Below are 16749 nucleotides of genomic sequence, written 5' to 3'. Positions count from 1 at the left end.
GTTATTTTAATGTGTGAACATGGCATGCAATGAACTGGTTTGACGTGGATAAGTAAGCACCTGAAGATGGCATTATTATGCCGAAACATGTAGTGCGAGGGAGAGAAGGAAATAAATGAGTGTATGCACTGCAAGACGGATTAAATAAATCATGGACATAAAGCATGAAATTGCCTTTGTTGTTAACTCAGCATCATACCTTCAGACACATGGGTGAATGGAGGTATAGCTCCATGAATGTTTACCATATACCATAGATGAGACACCTCCACAGTGTAGGGCGTAACAGTTATGCATAATTGTAATCTGCTTTACATCTCTATTGTGTAAAGTTCTGGTATTTAGAAGTGACAGTCCAGGAAACGCTTCGCAGCGGATGGGCAGGTCCATTCGTGAAAGTTGAGGGATGTTGTGATTAGTCATTCCTTTGTTTTCAGTGCGAGCAGCCATCTCAAGTTCAGTTAAAAGCATTCTTCCTTGTACAGTCAAGTTAAAAAGTTTTGACTCTTGGAGTCATATTTCAGTGTATTATTCTCTATTTACTGTATTAATATTGTATTTTATTGTTTATTTTTATTCGTTGGTTTTCTTTTTTGCTTATTTATATTTGTACATTTTTTCTATCTCCTTTAACATGCCACCCACACGAAGTAAATTGAGTGAAAAAGTGTTGCATTCACAATCAAGAGAAATTGTTAGTAATGTATATAAGTATATGAAAGAGGCTGAGCCAACAATTATTGTGAAGAACATAGGAGTGGAAGTAGCAACGGCAACAGGTGTATCGGAAAGTAGTGTCAGAAGGATAAGAGAAACAAAAAATATCGAATCTGGGGCTTCCACTTCCTTTTCGACACCCCATAAAGAAAGACCTAGAAAATCTCCACTAGCCACTTTGGACGACTTTAACGAGTAGGTGGTGCCAAGAACAATTAATGCCTTCTGCATAGTCGAAAAACGGAGACCTACCCCGGAAAAAGTTCACGAAAAGTTGAAGAAAACGTTAGATTTTCAGGGATGCATCTCCACATTAAAGAAAATTATTTTGAAACTGGGGTTCTGCTGGAAGAAAACAAAAAATAATCGGCAGATACTGGTGGAACGATATAATATCAGAGCCAAACGTCTTCAGTATTTGCGGCAAATTAAAGAATATAGGGAAGAGGGCCACCCAATCATCTACATGGATGAAACCTATATTCACTCATCACACACCACCCCATATGCATGGAGTGATGGATCCATCCAGGTATTATTTTCCCCTGTGTCCAAAGGCCAACGGCTCATTGTTAACCATGCAGGGGGGAGCAAGGTTTCATCCCAAATGCCTATGTCCGCTTCAAATCCCACCAAAAAACAGGAGACTACCACAGTGACATGATCTACACCAATTATGAAAAATGGTTAAAGGGGCGACTTATTCCTAACCTTCCCCCAATGCTGTCCTTGTCATTGATAATGCTCCCTACCGTAATGAACAACTAAACAGAGACCCTAACGTAAATTCAAGAAGAGATTTTATGATATCCTGGCTAAAGTATCACCTCCCACCTATTACCTTTTTGGAATTTTGTTGATACTCATATAGACAAACCACTTAGGAAAGTTTGTAGGCCCTGAAAAGGGCCGTTCGGCTGGGATGTTTGGCCGGTGAAGTAGGGCGGCGCACGCCGATAGAAATAATGTCGGCTACAGTGTTTTGGCTAATGTTACGGCAGCTGAGTGAGTTGACTAGCCGCAGTGCGGCAGTTGTCGAAAGTTGCGTGGTTGCTGGAAAAAGTCTGGTTGCGAAGCGCGGTCGCTGGAGTGGCGGCAGCTGCGCCAGTTGTCCATTGAGTCGGGCATGACCGCCGGTGAGTCGAGGCAGCCGAGTTGCCCAGTGAGTCGTGCATGACCGCCGGAGAGCCGAGGCAGCCGTCCCTGACAGAGAAGTGCCGATGACTTCGAAGAACGATCGCTCTGTACGAAGTGTGATAGCTGACTGGCAGATGTGGTCACTGACTGTCACTGACACTGACTACTTGCAAAAGTCAAAGTCATGTTGCAACTGACGGTCAGTCAGTCTGTCTGTCTGTCTGTCTGTCTTGGTGTCGAGCCCCAGCTGGGGCTCATGACCAGATGTTTTCTTCTTTATGAAAGTTACTGCCCTGTTGATTTGGGGCGCCCTCTCTGACGAGAGGTCGGGTCTGTCATTTGTCAGTCATAGTCAGTCCATTGTCAGTATATATATATTTACAACGAGATATGCCTGGCCACGCCTTGCTGTGGCTCAATCTGCCCGTTCTTCCCCAGTTTTATTTGAAATTACTCGACGCATTGCTTCCGCTCCGCGAGTAAAACGACCTAAGTTTGATCTTCTGCGAGGCATTATTTGGATGAACTAAAGCAGCTCGGTTGCACCGAAGAAGAAGAAGAGAGAAAGTTATAAGAAAAAAAAATGAAATTGCAAAGCATTAAAAAGGAAAGAACACGAACTGGAAAACAAAGAAGAAACAAAAAAAAATAAAAAATACTGACGAAATATTTCAATCCAAACGCAGATCAATCGACACAGTCCAATCCCACTGCCAATTGCACCGGAAAATAAGGGAAAGAGTAAAGAAAACGAAATGAAGAACAATGAAAAATAAACTATACTCACGAAATGAACGCTATGGTAAACGACACAGCCCAATTCCAACGCAATGTAACACGTAATAATTAAATCAAAATGAAAATAAATCGAAACTGTTTCTGCCTTGATTTTACTCGGAATCTCTTGTGATACTTGTGACCCCGTAATACTCGCGTTTCCATGGAAATATAATTTCCGGTTTCATCCGTTGTTACGCAACCGAACCTATTATCCTATGCAACGGTCTGTTCTAGCGCTAATATGGTGTGGGGTCTTATGTAGTTTTGTCATTACTCCGATGACAACCCACTTCTTCGGAATAGTTTGTTGGTCCTGAAAAGGACCGTGGTTGCTGAGATGTTTGATCGGTGAGGTAGCGCGGCGCGCGCCGGTAGGGAGGGACGTTAGTTGCGGTGAGTGGACTGGCCACAGTGCGGCCGTTGCTGGAGGTTGCTTGGTTGCCGTGCGGCAGGTGAGTTGGAGTTGCGTGGCTAACGTAGCGCGGTCGTAGGCTGCTGGTAATAGGCTAGTCTTTGAGCGCGGTCGTAGGGGTGATGAGGCAGTGGCTACGCCAGATGCCCAGTGGGTCGGACAGGGGCACGACCACCGGCGAGTCCAGGCCAGGTGCCCCAGTGAGTCGGGTGTGAGAGAGCCGGTGTGCCGGGGCAGTCGTGCCTGGTGCAGCCTCCCGATGCCTCCGAAGACCGAGCGCTGGCGACGAAGCCTGCTGGCTGATGTTGCTTGGTGTGGCTTGATCGTAGACTGAAGCAAACTGAAGATTCGGCGTTGGAGCTGCCTCTTTTTATACACTACTCGGTGGGCGGAGCGAAACTTGAAATTGAGGAGGAAGAATTGATTGGCTGGCGCGCGTAAAGATGTAGATGCGGGCTAGCAGCGAGCGCGGTATAAATGCGAACGTTTGGAGCAATTTGATTGGTTAGCGCGCGTGATGGTGAAAAGTAATGTGAAGAGTGTGCGTTGCAGAAAATGCGTGGGAGTTGATAGGGAGAGTGTGATTCGATCATCAGAGTGGATAGGAGATCATAGGTGAACGATCATCAGTTTCAGATTCATCAGACAGATTTTGGAGGTTAATCAGTTGGATTATCATCAGAGTCAGGAGTCCTGGAACGTCGGATTGACCATTCAGTAAGGAGTAAGGTCGATGAGTAAGAATTTGTCTGTTCGACAAAACTCGATACTGGATGTGAAATTTGGACTGTGAATTCTTGTTGTGTCTTGGGCAACATTGCTTGTGGATTCGGTGCGGGGAGTGAGTTGTGTCTCAATATCTTGTCTTATACGCCAGTACTCGGCCGGGTTGTTTAATCTGTAAGTGTCGAGCCAGAGATGGCTGGCGTCCCTGTGCCGGGGTACCAGGCATTCTGGGCCGAAAAACGTGCCGCTCTTCAGGCCGAATTTAAAGAAATTATAGAGCAGTACCCCGAGGCCGAAACCCAGTACAGGCGCTTATTCGACATCTTGTGCAGCATTGAGGACGTGGCCGGTTTCACAACTGCTGCGATTGGAAAAAGTGCAGAATGGGCGGCAATAGTCAGCGCCGCCGACGACAATAGGGTAAATTACTGTAAGGCCCTCTCCGGCAAGACGCTGTTCAGTGCGCTCTATGGCAACTATACAGTCACGCTGAATGAGCTGAAGTCATTGATAAAGGCCAGCACATCAGGCAAAAATATTCCAGCCCGGAAGGAAGGCTTCAAAGAAATCCGGAGGCGGAAACAACAAAGTACCGCTGAAACCGCACCGACTCCGTAAAAACCAACGGCAGCAGTCGAAAGCAACCCTAAACCAGAGGTTGCCACCAAAAACTACTTCGCCCCCCTTTGGGAGGCAACGATGGAAACAGAAACTTCTGGTGCAGAAGCCACTACGCTGGAGGAGGAAACCTCAGGCAAAGCAGGCAGCCCCCCCCCAATAATTCTCACGTCCACAGTAAACCTCATTCAATTGCAAAATCAACTGAAAATGTTGGCAAAGGCGACTTTGAGTTCCGCAGTAACAGAAACGGGACCAGAGTCCTCACCAAAAACATGGCGGATTTCGAAGCCGTCAAGTCTCATCTATCCAACAACAAACTTTCATATTTTACCTTCTTTCCCAAGTCCCTAATATCCATAAAGGCCGTAATCCGTCACCTCCCTCACAATACCCCCGCGGAGGATATATCTGATGGACTGGTGACCCTGGGATTTGATGTGGTCAGCGTGAAACTGATGACAACCACCCGCGGGTCGCCTTCAGACGAAAGGAAAGCAAGAAACCTTCCGCTCTTCCTTATCACCCTACCCCGGACGGCAAAATCATAAGAAATTTTCCATCTTCAAAGCCTTTGCCACATTTCCATTCGGGTTGAGGCATACAGAGCACAGAATGGCCTTACGCAGTGTCACAACTGCCAACAGTTTGGCCACGTCTGGGCCAATTGCAAACAACCTCCCCTTGCATGTGGTGCGGGGGTGACCACATGCACAAAGAGTGTCCTGAGAAGGAGAACGCTGCCTCCACTCCAGCTTGCTGCAATTGCGAATTGAAGGAAGGAGAGAAGCCCCATCCCGCCAACTATCGGGGCTGCAGACACGAGAGGGAGGAACTGCAGAGGAGGAAATCGCAGAGAGCACCCAAAACTACGACGGGAAGGGTGTTCTCCTACCCCTGGAGTCTCATTCGCGGCAGCACATCGCAGGAGCAGCGACCTCAGACTTTCCAAGATCCAGTGGCAGTCCAACCAGAAGCCACGAAACCGAGCGTCCCGGTCCTTGTACAGGAACAAAAAACGGGTCAGTCAACTCAGGCTACTCATGTAAACAGTCCATCTCTCGACAATATGTTGAGAGTAGTGACTGTAGTACAGCAGATTATGACAGAGGTCAGTGGTGCAGTGTCCGAGGAGGAAAAAATAATGGCCATTACCAAAATTGTTCTAAACCTAATGAAACAAAATGGCCACTAGAGTTCATAGGCCACTCAAAGTCATAGCATTTAATGTGAACGGCATTGGGAGGCAGCGCTATGTGCTCAGTACACAGCTGCAAGACCTACTCGTAGATGTGGCCCTCTTTTCAGAGACACATCTGAAAACTCATGAGAGGTTCTTTATTCCAAATTACCACTTTTATAGAATCGGCCGCCAGTCGGGGAGAAAGGGCGGAACTGCCGTTGCAGTAAGAAAAGGCATTGCCCACAATTATGTAGACCTACCACTCCTTGTTTCAGTAGAAGCGACAGGGGTCTGCATACCAACTGGTAATAGCGAAGTGCTGCTTGCAGCTGTATATAAATCGCCAGGCAAAGCCTGGAGTGATGCTGACATCACTGAGCTCTTAAGCTTCAGACGAAAGTATATTTTGGCAGGTGATTTGAATGCTAAGAACGCATATTGGAATAGCAGAGTTTCAAACCACTCAGGCTTGAAACTTATGGATTTATTTGATATGGGCGATTTCGAAATCTCAGCACCACAGTGCCCCACTCATTATTCTCCTGCGGGAAATGGTGACGTGTTAGATATTGTGGTTCACAAAAATATCAGAGTGTCAGATATCATCGTCTCTGATATTTTAGACTCAGATCACCTACCAATAGTATTCCACATACTGGATCACGTTAAATTTAGGAATCTTTCGGAACCCATTCAAAAATTTACAGATTGGGAGCGGTTTCAAAGCCTCGCTTCTGAATTAATATCACCTAAACTAGAAATTAATTCGGGGGTAGAAGCCGTTAAAGCGGCACGCGACTTTGCAGCCTCTATTGCTTCGGCATATAGGTTGCCGACAAGTAAAGTTACACTTTCGAACATAAACAACGATCTTCCTGGTCTAGATCATTTGATAAAATATAAAAAGAGGCTACGAAAATGTGGTAAGAAACCAGGGATCCAGCGTGTAAAACGGCAGTCTATTGGGTCACCAAAGCAACCAACGAATTACCCGAAATAAGGCGCTTGAACGTTGGGAAACAAAAATAGGCAACGCTGAAGTCACACCTGAGAGTATATGGCCCATTGCGAAATCTCTCCTTAAGAGAGACGGACCAAGAGCGCCAACAGCTCTTCATGGTTCTTCTGGCCTTAAATTTTATCCTTCTGAAAAAGCCAACGAAATTGCCGACTTTTTGAAAATTCAGTTCACGCCACATGACCTGTGCGACGAAAACCATGAACAGCAGGTGGAGGCTAGAGTTCAAGCTCTGCTGGAAACCGTAGGCGACAACCCCCCTCAAAGGATGAGACCATGTGACGTACAGAAATTAATAAAATCTCTGAAACTAAAAAAGGCCTGCGGAATTGACGGCATCCCAAATGAATGCATCAGGCACCTTCCAAGGCGACCACTGTTTCATCCAACCCATTTATTTAATCATGTTTTAGGCTGTCTCATTTTCCAAGTACTTGGAAGGAAGCAAAAGTAATAACTTTACCTAAACCGTGTAAAGACCCAAAATTTCCTTAAAATTTACGTCCGATCAGCCTCCTGTCCACGACAGGAAAGCTATTCGAAAAAGTAATTTTGAAATTCCTCTGTAAACACATTGAAGAAAGAGGCCTGCTCAACGCATGCCAGTTTGGTTTTCGTGCACGTCACAGCACGACATTGCAATGTATGAGGCTGGCGGACCACGTGACCCTTAATTTCAACAATAAAATGTCTACGGCTGCAGTGTTCTTGGACATCGAAAAAGCCTTCGATACCACGTGGCACTCAGGATTTCTGTGTAAGTTATGAAAATTGGAATTCTCGAAAAGTTTGACCAAGCTTATTGGGTCCTTTCTATCTAAACGTAAATTCAGGGTCTCTGTTGAAGGCGAAATGTCAACGACAAGGGAAATGCAAGCAGGGGTGCCACAAGGTTCGGTCCTTTCCCCTACTCTTTTCAACTTGTATATAAATGATGCCCCCCAAACACATGGTGTCCACCTGGCCCTCTTTGCGGACGACACCTGTCAATATGCGGCAGATCTCAAGGAGGGTTTTATTGATAGAAAACTCCAGCGCGGTCTCAGCTCAATGGAGACCTGGTGTGAGCGCTGGAATATAAAAGTTAATGAAGATAAGACTCGGGGTTCTACTTCTCTCATTTTCGTCGACAGCCTGAGTCTTGTCTTACTCTAAATGGAAGATATATTCCATCTGTAAATAGTGCAAAATATCTACGTGTAATCTTCGATAAGAGAGTGACATGAAGATTACGCATAAAAATGATCGAAGCCCAGGCCTTCAGAACATTCATTAGAGTACGAGTATGCTAACATTAAACTGCCCCTCCATAAAGCTCTTATTAGATCCGCAATGACTTATGCTAATCCCGCCTGTGAGTTTGCGGCAGACACCCATCTAGTGAAATTGCGGCGCCTGCAAAACAAGGTTCTCCGCACCATTTGCAATTTTCCTAGGTGCACACCGGTCCGCGATTTGCACATGGCATTCAAAATCCCGTACGTATATTATTACATAGGAAAATTATGCTGACAACAAGCATACGTCATACAAAATCATGATAATGAGAATGTTCGCAACATCGGACAAGGCGAAACCGCCACAGAAAGTATAAGAGGCTTAAACTTGGCGGCGGTCAGGCATACGACCGTTCAAATGACTAGAATGCCATGGTAGCTATTATTACTGGAAATAGGGCGTAATATGCTGTACAGTGCCTGGATTGACAGAGGCCTTGTATGTATTGTACATAAAAATAGTAATTTGGACTAGAATTAAATTGTAAATATGTGTCAAACTGACATGGAATGACTAAGACTGACAAATGACAGACCCTCTCGTCAGAGAGGGCGCCCCAAATGGACAGGACAGCAACTTTCACAAAGAAGAAAACATCTGGTCATGAGCCCCAGCTGGGGCTCGACACCAAGACAGACAGTCTGACTGACCGTCAGTTGCAACATGACTTTGACTTTGACTTCCCTCACCTTCAATAACACTGATTTTTCATCATTGCTTAATCCAGACATATATAATATGACCTTACAACTCAAACCGAAATATCTTTCCTATAAAACAGATGGAATCTTTGCAGAACACAATCACAATTTTATACAACTCCCTCCGTATCGCCCAGAACTCAACCCAATTGTGTTAATATGGGCCACCGTAAAAAATTGGGTTGCCCAAAACAATACCACATTTAAGAAGGATGACGTCATTAAACTAGCAGACCAAAAACTGGCTTCCATAACTGCAGAATGGCAACGTAGGTGCCAACATGTAAGGAATATTGAGCAACAATTAATCGCACGGGAAGGTTTTTTGGACGCAGGACGGGGGTTCGTTTTCCATGTTGACGGTGATAGTGATGACAGTTCTGATAATAGCTCCGATTCATCTGGTGGTGACTAGGAAGGACAGTCATGTGGAGATGATATCTATGCGGACATTGCCGGTGTTCCCTTTTAGAATAGACCTGTGTAATATGTAAATAAACTCTTCATGTATATAACAGTGAAAAGTGTATAATAGTGTATAATACGTAATAGTCTTCCATTTGGAACTTATTTTAATATTATTATTGACATGTTCTATATCCAGGGTTGTATTTCAACCTATGTTTTGGATTTACTGAATTTGAAATAAATGAATGAATGAATGAATTCGGCACATAAAACTTAACATCGGATGTGTGAACATCATCGAGACTAAACCGCCAACACTATGCAACAGAATGAGGTAAGAAATTATATGGCCTTTTGAGAACGTCTGTACTGCGTTCCCCTCCACACTTGTCAGCATCCTGGAGCTCTCCCCGCCACTACCAATATTTCTCCTACTCCGCGTCGGAGGACTGTCACTTATCGTTACTTATAAATACTACTACTATAACAGCCTGTGATACCTACTCAACTGCATGGTAAATGGCAGGTATTAACCTATGCTGCTTGTGTGTGAAGGCTGATCGATAAATCAAGAGCGATCCAGAGTTGGTCTACGTCGGTCTACATCGTCAACATGTCCCAAATATGCTAAAGACGAGCATACTACATGTTTGCCGCAAATCAGATTTCAATCCCCGCTTTGCCATGCCTTGCTCAAGCTATGGTCCTGTCCACGGATCACAAAGCATAGTGACTAGAACAAGGTAACACCAATGAGTATTATCCAGCTGGAGCGGGCTGGAGTGATACCACGGCCTGCTATACATCTTTGTTGGCTTTGCTGGTACCGAGTGTGTACACGTCATTCCTTACAACACCCAACCAATGAGAAGGAACGTATGTTCACGTGATGTTGTTTTGACAAAGAGGGAAGCAGCTAAAAATCTGTTAACGAAATGATTTTGAGGAAGCAGAAAAGGAAGTAAACTATATAAGGTGGTCTCATGGCGGTTTTTAGTATATTCAGTATAAGTGGCGTTGTTTTTTGTTTAGCTGCATGCATAACCGCTGCTAATGGTGGTGAAAGTGAAATAGATGAACTTCCATTCTGTAATCCTGACCAGCTGAACACACAGCACAAGTAAGTTCAGATCCATAATGTATGTGATGCCAGTTAGTCATTTCTGAAACAATGTTCAATACCCCTGTGTTCAGTATTCATATTGCGTGTAATGGAGAAGTTCATATAGCCACGGAAAAGTAGGACGGTAAACTGTGAAGCAGAATACTGTCTTCCGGATTGCAGCCTCTTGTAGCCTTGAAGACTTGCCGACGTTTCGGAGGAAGTACACTCTACCTTATGAGCACTTGAATGGGTCACTGGTGGAGAACGAAACTATGGTACAATACCCAACTGGAAATAACCACAGAAGAGGAAGTAGATTTTATAACGACAGAACAAAAGAAAAGAGCATTAAAAATTAACGAATAAAGAGTCCTGGCTTTGATGGATTACATTTGGAATTATTTTATTATGTAAGGATATTGCTGCAAGGGGGTGATTTATCTCCAGTGCTCATCAACTTTGCTTGGAATATGCTGTTATGAAGGTCCAGGAAAATCAGGTGGGGCCGAAATTAAATGGGTCACATCAGCGGCTGGTCTATGCTGAAGAGTTAAATGTATGGGTAGATAACATAGATACCATAAAGGAAAACACAGAAACTCAAATTGATGCAAGTAAAGAGGTTAGTGTAGAAGTAAATGCAGAGAAAACTATATATTGCTGTCTCATCACACAAGATTGCAGAATAAAATTGTAAAATAAAGATAGCTAATAGAGATCCTTTGAAACAGTTGCACAGTTCAAAATATTTGGCACTGACATTAAGAAAATCAAAATTTGATTCAGGTGGAAATTAGGAGGAGACTGAATTTGGGTAACGCTTTTTATCATTCAGTCCAGAACCTTTTGTCTAATCCTCTGCTGTCTAAAACCATAAAAATTAGAACATGCAAAACTATTGAGTTTGCTTGTGATTTTGTATGATTAAGAAATTTGGTCTGTGACATTAAGGGAAGAGCATAGACTGAGGGCATTTGAGAACTGGGTGTTGAGTTGAGGAGAATATTTGGGTGAAGAGGGTATGGAGTTACAGGTTGGAGAAAGCTGCATAATGTGGGGCTTTATAGTTTGTATTCTTCCCCAACTATAATTGAACTGATGTAGTCGAGGAGGATGAGATGGGCAAGGAGTGTAGTATGCTTGGGGGAGAAGAGAAATGCATGTAGGATATTGGTGGGAAAGCCAGAAGGAAAGAGACCACTAGGAAGACATAGACATTGGTGGGAGGATCATATTAAAATGGAAGTTAGACGGGATGGGTGGTATGAACTGCACTGATCTAGCACAGAATAGGTACCAGTGGGGGACCTCGTGAACATTGTAATGAACCTTCAAGTTCCATAAAATGTTGCAAAATTCTTGGGTAACTGTGCAACTGGCGGCTTCTGAAGAAGGGATCAGTTCCATGGAGTTAGTTATTGCTGGGACAGAGGTTCTTACTTTTGATTAATACGTATTTGAACAGGTTATAAATACCAAAACCACTGATGTAAGCTTTATTCTTACATCTTTTAAAAAGGGAGGTATAAAAAAAAAGTAAAGCTATCCCTGTAAGAGTCCGTGAAAGCCCATAAGGTTGTGAGACGTTGAGGGTCCCACATTATCTAGACAGTCGGCTCAAAGATGGCGGTAAGGTTGTCAGCCTTATGTGCCGGCCGTGGTTTACTCCCCAGGAAAATTATTTAATTAATTCCCGGTACTCATTTCCATTAGAGGCTGAGTCGACCCCAGTGCCATAGTGCGCCTGGAAGGATTAGGTCAATTGAAAAAATCCAAAGACCTCATTGGGACTTGAATCTGTGACTTTCCATTTTGTAACATAACCCCTCAACCAACTATGCTATGTACAGTAGTAGCTTGATATTTAACCATTTAAGATTTATATGCTCATAATAAACAAAAGACTTCACAAAGTACTGCAGTCTTAGCAGTGTCTGAAAATAAAGTGGAATTTGACTGGACTAGTCCCATATGAGTAAAATGTTATCAGTAGAAGGGGTTACAGATGGAAAATTAGAACAAGACTAGAAACACATGTAGCCATCTTGTTTGATAAGACACAGACTACGCAGGAAATGGTATGTTCAGCAGTTCAATTGTTTATTGTATTCATTGCTACAGGAATGTGTTTGCAGAGCTGTTGCCTGGCACCAAATGGAGGGATACACTTAACCGATCCATTTCCTTACAGTGATAGGAGGGATGCACATGCAGACACACAGACTCATGGGAGGGATTTATGAAGTATGCTGTCGAGATGGGTTCAGTTTCCGTGAAGTACATACCATGTTTCATAAACATTTCTTCAGGCATTCAAAAGTTATTAAGGGAGGGTTTGTGGTCACATAGAATGGAGATCACATAAGTCTATGTTAGGAAATTGGGCTAAAAAATTGACAATTTTCTCTATTTTCCAGTGCATTGTGATCTTTTAAAAATAATTGCATGTGTTAAATGTACAGATAATGATGTTGAAAGCAAGATGTCACAGTGTAAAAGCATTGCTCTAGGTCCTTTGCCATTGTATAGATGTAAAGTGAGGCAGTCATAGCTAATGCATGTTCAGAATTGCTGGGCGTTCTTCCTTCCTCTGACCAGTCATGTGCTATGTTAGCTTTATTTTGCAGGTCTTATTTTGTTTCCATTTAGTCAATGGTACAAATTTATTGTAGTATAAATAATAAACTTCTTGTTTGAAGCAGGATGTGTAATGATTTGATACCAGTTAACCCACATGTATGGAGTTGTCAGTTCTCAAACAAGTCATGAAATAAAATATGTATAATATGTAAATAAATGTAAATATGCAAAAAGTGAAGACTGAAATATTATCATATGAGAAAATAATAACAGTGTTGCGAGATGAATTATACAATAAAGAGCTTCTTAATAAGACAGAATCATCGGAACAAAAATATTACTCTGTTGATGATTTTAAAGTTCAGCCAGTAAAAGAAGATTGGGTACAAGTAGTTACTAAAAACTGCAGGGAAAATAATGACTGTAACAGTAACCTCAAAAATGAAGAAACAATTAATATGTCAACTAAGGATGTGAAAATTCAGAATCCAAGCAACTATCTGCAAACAAGGAAGAGGAACCGGTTAGTGAAAAGTATGGGGATAAGTAAACATAAAGTATTGATAAGTGGGGACAGTCATGCCAAAAAATGTGCAACAGAACTTCAATATAATCTTGATCGCAGGTATGAAGTTTCTGGTTTTGTTAAATCAGGAGCTGTTACTAGTGCGATCATTAAAACTGCAGAAAAGGAAGTATCTACACTCAAGTGTAATGATGTGATTTTGTGGGGAGGAGCTAATGATATCAGTAGAAACAATACTAAAGAAGCTCTAAAGAATTTATCTAATTTCATGAATGCGAACAAGAAGGTAAATACAGGATTATTAAAAAATAATGAACCGATTTTATTACGCAGTATTTTATTAAAGGAAAGTAATACAAAACTCCAGCCAAATCACAAGTATTTTACTCACAATCAACTTTTATTTCCTGTCTTACGAGTATTCAGTGTGGCCACCACCAGCAGCACGGGCAACATCAGTGTGATAAGAGAATTCCTCCCAGGCGCATATCAGCATATCACAATGCACTGAGTTAATCGCTGTTGTTATTCGATGTTTAAGGTCATCGAGGTTAGTGGGTAGCAGTGGAACATAAACGTGATCTTTTACATATCCCCACAAGAAGAAATCACACACGGTGAGGTCTGGGGATCTCGCAGGCCCCTTCCGACCAATCCATCGCTGGTGCACTTTTTCGTTTAAAAAAGCTCGGACCATCAGGTGCCAATGGGGCGGTGCTCCATCTTGTTGAAAAATGAAGTCATGCGAATCTGCTTGCAGTGAAGTGAAGAGCCAGTTTTGGAGCATATCGAGATAGGTTTGTCCTGTAACGGTGTTTCCTTCAAAGAAAAAGGGACCATAAACCTTGTCCTGAGACACAGCACAGAAGACGTTCACCTTAGGGGAATCTCTTTCGTGCTCATCTGTTTCATGTGGGTCGTCTGTTCCCCAAATATGCACATTGTGACGATTGACTGTGCTGCTCAAGTGAAAAGTTGCTTCATCACTAAAAATTAAATGTGAAATGAAGGTTTTGTCTTCCATCATCTCCAGCATCGAATCACAAAATTCCATCCCCTTCCTTTTGTCATCATTTGTAAGTGCCTGAACGAGCTGCAGTCTGTATGGTTTCAAATGTAGACCTACTGTTAGCACACTCCAGACAGTGGATTGAGGGATCACAAACTCACAGCTAGCTCGATTTGTTGACTTCCGCGGGCTCCTCTCAAACGCAGCACAGATTCTCACCACATGTTCCTCCGAGACTCGTGGTCATCCCGGACTTTTTCCTTTACACAGACACCCACTCTCTTGAAACTGTCAAAACCACCGTCAAATGTTCTTAGGACAGGGCGGATTAATGCCGAATCACCTTCGAAAAGCACGCTGCACCATGACAACCGAATTTGTTTTCGCGAACTCGAGAACGCAGAACGCCTTTTTCTGAGGACTCGTCATTCCAAGGGTAAATGAACAACTGAACGTTGCTGGAAGAACGACGCGGCTTCAGCGCCCCTGTAGCAGCCATTCACAACTTAGATAATTCCTCTTTCAAATGGTTACTAACTCATTCCATGACAATGCTTGAGAACTGAAGCAATGCGTCATGAAATTGGTTCATTCTTTTTTAGTAACCCTGTATTGTTCTAATTAACTCACTACTTAGACATGTTCTTTTGCTTTCATCTTGTGTCAGTAATGAAGTAGCTAAATTTAATAGGCAACCAAAGAAAATAGTTGAGTTTTAGAAGTGAAATTACAAAGGAAACATTTCACTAGACATGGTCAAAATTTAAATTATAGTGGTAAAGAGCTAGTCTCCTTAGAGTTGGCCAAGTCAGTTGAACAGCTTTTAAATGATATGAAAACTGCTCCTATACAAATTCAATGAAAGATAATAATCTGGATGATCTTAACCTGGATATACATAGCAAAATTGTAAATCCTATGGGACTTTGCACTAATGAAGATTCTCTAAAAATAAGTAAGTCTGATGTTGGCAAAACCAAGAATGATAACAAAACAAAAGTATCAGTGAGACCTAGGAAAGTCCGAGTGATGAGATCAATTGATTTTTTATGGTAAACCATTTAATTAAGTGTAACTTTATGTCTGCCAGGAACAATGTAATTAAAATTTTTCATCAAAATAAATTGGGGCTTGATAGCTAAATGTAATGAATTATTATGTCATTTACAAGAGTGATCACTGCATTTTTTATGTTTTCCTGAACATCATTTTGGAAATGATGAGATAACTCTCCTTAATCTCGATAATTACTTGGTAGGAGCTCTCTATAGTAGGAAACATTTTAAGAAAGGTGGGGCTTGCATATACACATATATCAACAACAGTTTAAAAATTTCCACTATTAATCTTGATAGTTACTGCTATGACAAGGATATTGAAGCTTATGCTGTCAGTCTGACTTTTAATAGTTATAGAATATGTATTGTATCTGTATATAGATCTCTTCCTGATAATTATGGTACTTTTTTTGGTAAACATTGAATTGATCTTACAAAAACTGTAAAAGTAATGTTAAAGTTATTGTCTGTGGTGATATTAATGTTAATTATATGGATGATTGCCTTAAGAAAAGACATTTGGAGGATTTGTTAAGTTCTTTTAATCTGATTAGTATTGTTACATTTCCAACAAGAATTGGACCCAATACTTCGACAATTATTGTTAATATATTTATTGATGATCAGCAGTATGATGGATATGAAATTTTCACTGTGTCTAATGGATTGTCTGATCATGAAGCACAACTCTTAGCTTTAAATTTACCATCATTTATTGTTAAAGAGAAACACACATACTATACAAGAGATATAAATAATCATAACATATATGACTTTCAAACTAAACTTAGTTATGAAAATTGGGAACCTGTTTTTAATAATAGTGATATTAATACCGGTTTTAATGTATTTCTAAATATATTCTTGAGGCATTTTTACTCATCTTTTCCTCTAATACAAAGGCAGAAGTAGAAACCGAATTCATCGTTTATGACAGGTATTTTAGTTTCCTGTAGAAAAAAAAAAGTTTTGTATGCTGAAGTAAAAAAAAGTAATAATCCTGTATTACAAAGATATTATATTGTAGAATATTAACTACAGTGATAAATCAAGCCAAAAGAATGACTTATGAGAAACAAATTAGGGATTCTGCAAACAAAATTAGAACTACTTGAAATATTATTAATAGAGAATTATGTAAGAAAACTAGAAAAATAATATTCAAACCTTATATATTGAAGGTAAAAATACTACTAATTTGAATACTATTATGGAGGCATTTAATAATAATTTCAATAGGATAGCAGATAGCATTCACAATCAAATTAAAAAGGTACAAATAGAGATAATATATCATCTACACGTTATGCAGGAAATTACATGACTTATATGTCAGATGCTTTTGGTAGTTTATTTCCTAAAATTCATATTAGGAAAACTATGAGTTTTGAAATAGAAAAGATAATAAAGTCTCTTAAAATAAGCCATATTCATGGATATTGTGACATGTTGCGCAAAGCCGAGCCCCCCCCCCACACCAGCAGTGACGCGGC

At 41.5% G+C, this 16749-nt stretch overlaps 1 protein-coding gene across 1 annotated transcript in view; it reads left to right on the top strand.

The window, feature by feature from the left end:
* Positions 1-9804: 9804 nt before the first annotated feature.
* The window catches only part of LOC111873151 (eukaryotic translation initiation factor 2-alpha kinase), an 87563-nt gene continuing 80618 nt past the window's right edge, over positions 9805-16749 (top strand). The window contains exon 1 of the mRNA XM_023867615.2: positions 9805-10098. Coding sequence (XP_023723383.1) covers positions 9962-10098 — 137 coding nt within the window. The 5' untranslated portion in view covers positions 9805-9961. The remainder of the gene's footprint in view (positions 10099-16749) is intronic.

This window comes from Cryptotermes secundus, unplaced genomic scaffold (genome assembly GCF_002891405.2).
Source record: "Cryptotermes secundus unplaced genomic scaffold, Csec_1.0 scaffold259, whole genome shotgun sequence".
NCBI classification, from domain to species: domain Eukaryota; kingdom Metazoa; phylum Arthropoda; class Insecta; order Blattodea; family Kalotermitidae; genus Cryptotermes; species Cryptotermes secundus.
This window is presented reverse-complemented; position numbering and strand designations above follow the sequence as displayed.